The sequence below is a fragment of the Cervus elaphus genome, chromosome 28, assembly GCF_910594005.1.
Source record: "Cervus elaphus chromosome 28, mCerEla1.1, whole genome shotgun sequence".
Lineage (NCBI taxonomy): Eukaryota > Metazoa > Chordata > Mammalia > Artiodactyla > Cervidae > Cervus > Cervus elaphus.
The window spans coordinates 33,890,736-33,893,247 of record NC_057842.1 but is presented as its reverse complement, the minus strand read 5'-3'; the positions used below and the strand labels follow the sequence as shown (position 1 = coordinate 33,893,247).

Sequence of the window (2,512 nt, the reverse complement as noted above, 5' to 3'; positions counted from 1 at the left end):
CTTTAATTTTGGTTCATAGAAACATCCACAGAACAAGGAAGGAACACACACTCACACACTCATATATGTTAAAAAATGAACCTGTAAAAATTCACAGCACCTGTGATGGGATTACGATCACACAAGCATCTCGTGGCCAAGTCCCGGTTTCCATTCGAATCCAGACAAGCAATCAGAAAGGCAGGACTTTCCCTAACATGTGGCATGATTCCCTTTATGTATACTCTGGATGATTCTGGAGACAAGACAACATGTCTTCAACAGGCCTGCCTTCGTAGCAGATCTGGTACACCGCCGTGAACAATGGAAACTTGTCCAGCAGTCCCTTCGGTTTGAGGATGCCATACACCTGGGCGGAAGTCTGTGGTCCTTGCAGCTTCTGCCCGTTCAGCATCTCCTTCTCCAGTTCTTCAATGGTCTTTCCGGTCCCCGCAAAGGCCTCAGCTACCTTGCGGTTCCGGCCCGCGTAGCAGGTAGTGATCAGGTCGGCCACGCCGCAACTCTCCAAGAAGGTGGCTTTGGACACGCGACCCTTGCAGAAGATCCTGGCGAAGGCGATCATTTCCATGAGCCCCAAGCGGATAACGGCAGCTTTGGTGTTGTCGCCACTGTGGAGGCCGTCGCAGAACCCGGCTCCCACGGCCACAATGTTCTTCAGAGCGCCGCACAGTTCAACAGCGTCTGCCTCAGCAACCACCTTAATTTGAAAATTTCGAGTCTGCAGAAGTTCTTTGAAGAGGAGGCCGTTCTCCATGACCTTGCTGCCGATGGTGGTCTCACAGAACTTCTCGGCAGCAACCTCGTTGGCAGTGTTGGCGCCCATCAGCACACTGACGTCAATGTCCATCTTCTCTCGGATGATGTCAGAAATGAGCTTCAGCCCCTGGGGACCCTCATCTATCCCCTTGATGAGGCTGATGCCCAGCGCGCCCTTGGGCACTTTCCCAGAGATCTCGTCGCAGATGCTGTTGATGAACTGGTGGGGGATCACGAACACCAGCAGGTCTGCGTCCCACACCACCTCGCTGAGATTGGGGACTGCAATCACATTGTCTGGCAGCTTGTGTCCAGGGAGATATTTGACATTTTCATGGTCATTATTTATGATGTCTATCAGTTTTCTCCCATTAACCATTTCTTCAAAGACCCACATCTTGACCGTGGAGGCAAATTTCTGAAGTTTCATGACATTATTACCAATTATTTTTGCAACAGCTGAACCCCAGTTCCCCGAGCCCACGATGCACACTTTCAGGGGTGATTCTGTCATGGCCCCGCTGCAGTCCTGCAGGCCCGCAAGTGCCTCTCCAGCTGGTTTGCCGCCTGCCTCCACCTGCTCTGCCCAGGCACATTCACTTTCACCTAAAAGGTAGCAGGATAGTGATATTGAAAGAAGTATCAACTAATAAGCACAGATAAAAATTAATAGTATTCTGGGGGGAGGAATAAATTAGGAGGTTGGGATTAACATAAATACACTATATAAAGTAGAGAAACAACAAAGACCTATTGTATAGCACAGGGTACTATACTCAATACTTTTTAATAATCTATAAGGGAAAAGAATCTGAAAAGGAGTATGTATATATGTATAACTGAATCACTGTGTGACAACTTTGTAAATCAACTACATTTCAATAAAACAAACAGAAAATTAGTAGCACACTATCTAGTCCTTTTTGTATTTATGAATAATGTGATGAAAAATCAGCCATGAAGTTAGAATTCAAAGAACTTAAACCACCACAGACCAGCTTGAGGTAAAGATGATTTAGCCATGAATATTGATTTTAGCTTGGCCCTGGAACATCTCAGCCACTGTGCCCACATATATGAATATGAAGCTCTGAAAAACTAACCACAGCTGTGGTGTTGGTGGCTTCTCATCTTATAAATTTCCCCTGATATTTCTGGACTTGCCAGATCTACTGCTCCCCAGAGTCATATTCCTAGATCCCTGATAGCTCCTGGCTTTCCTGCTCTCTTTCAGGTTCTTGCCTCAGGGGCATTTGTTACCTCAGACAGTATTTTTTTATTTATACATTGCATTTATCGTGTGTGTGTGCATGCTAAGTTGTTTCAGTTGTGTCCAACTCTGTGCAATCCTATGGACTGTATGTAGTCTGCCAGGCTCCTCTGTCCATGCCAGAATATTGGCATGGGTTGCCATGCCCTCCTCCAGGGTATCTTCTCAACCCAGGGATTAAACCTGCATCTCTTACCTCTTCTGCATGGGCAGGTGGGGTTTTTTTTTTTTTTTTTTTTCCCACTGGCTCTACTGGGAAGCTCTACATTCATCATAGTGGTAGCTAAAAGATAGCTATTCTTTCCTCAATAGACTGCTTTATTTTTAAACATTTTTCTGGATGTAGCCTTCTTTCTTGGGAAAGTAGTGGGCATTTAAGAAGCATCTCTGATATATATTATGTTGGATTATCTTCATATCATGTCTCACATGTAGATGAGATATGTAGGTGTCTGTTTATCCTGCCTGTTTTCCCACTGTTGCATT

General features: G+C 45.5%; 1 protein-coding gene across 1 annotated transcript; it reads right to left on the bottom strand.

The window, feature by feature from the left end:
• Window positions 1–214: 214 nt before the first annotated feature.
• Window positions 215–1,270, bottom strand: LOC122685605 (glycerol-3-phosphate dehydrogenase 1-like protein). The gene has a single exon (XM_043890516.1). It carries the CDS (start codon window positions 1,268–1,270, stop codon window positions 215–217), a length of 1,056 nt encoding a protein of 351 aa, XP_043746451.1.
• Window positions 1,271–2,512: the final 1,242 nt, after the last annotated feature.

What these genes read in the sequence shown, in the direction of transcription:
- LOC122685605 (XM_043890516.1), bottom strand. Translation starts at nt 1,270, where the DNA reads ATGACAGAATCACCCCTGAAAGTGTGCATCGTGGGCTCGGGGAACTGG.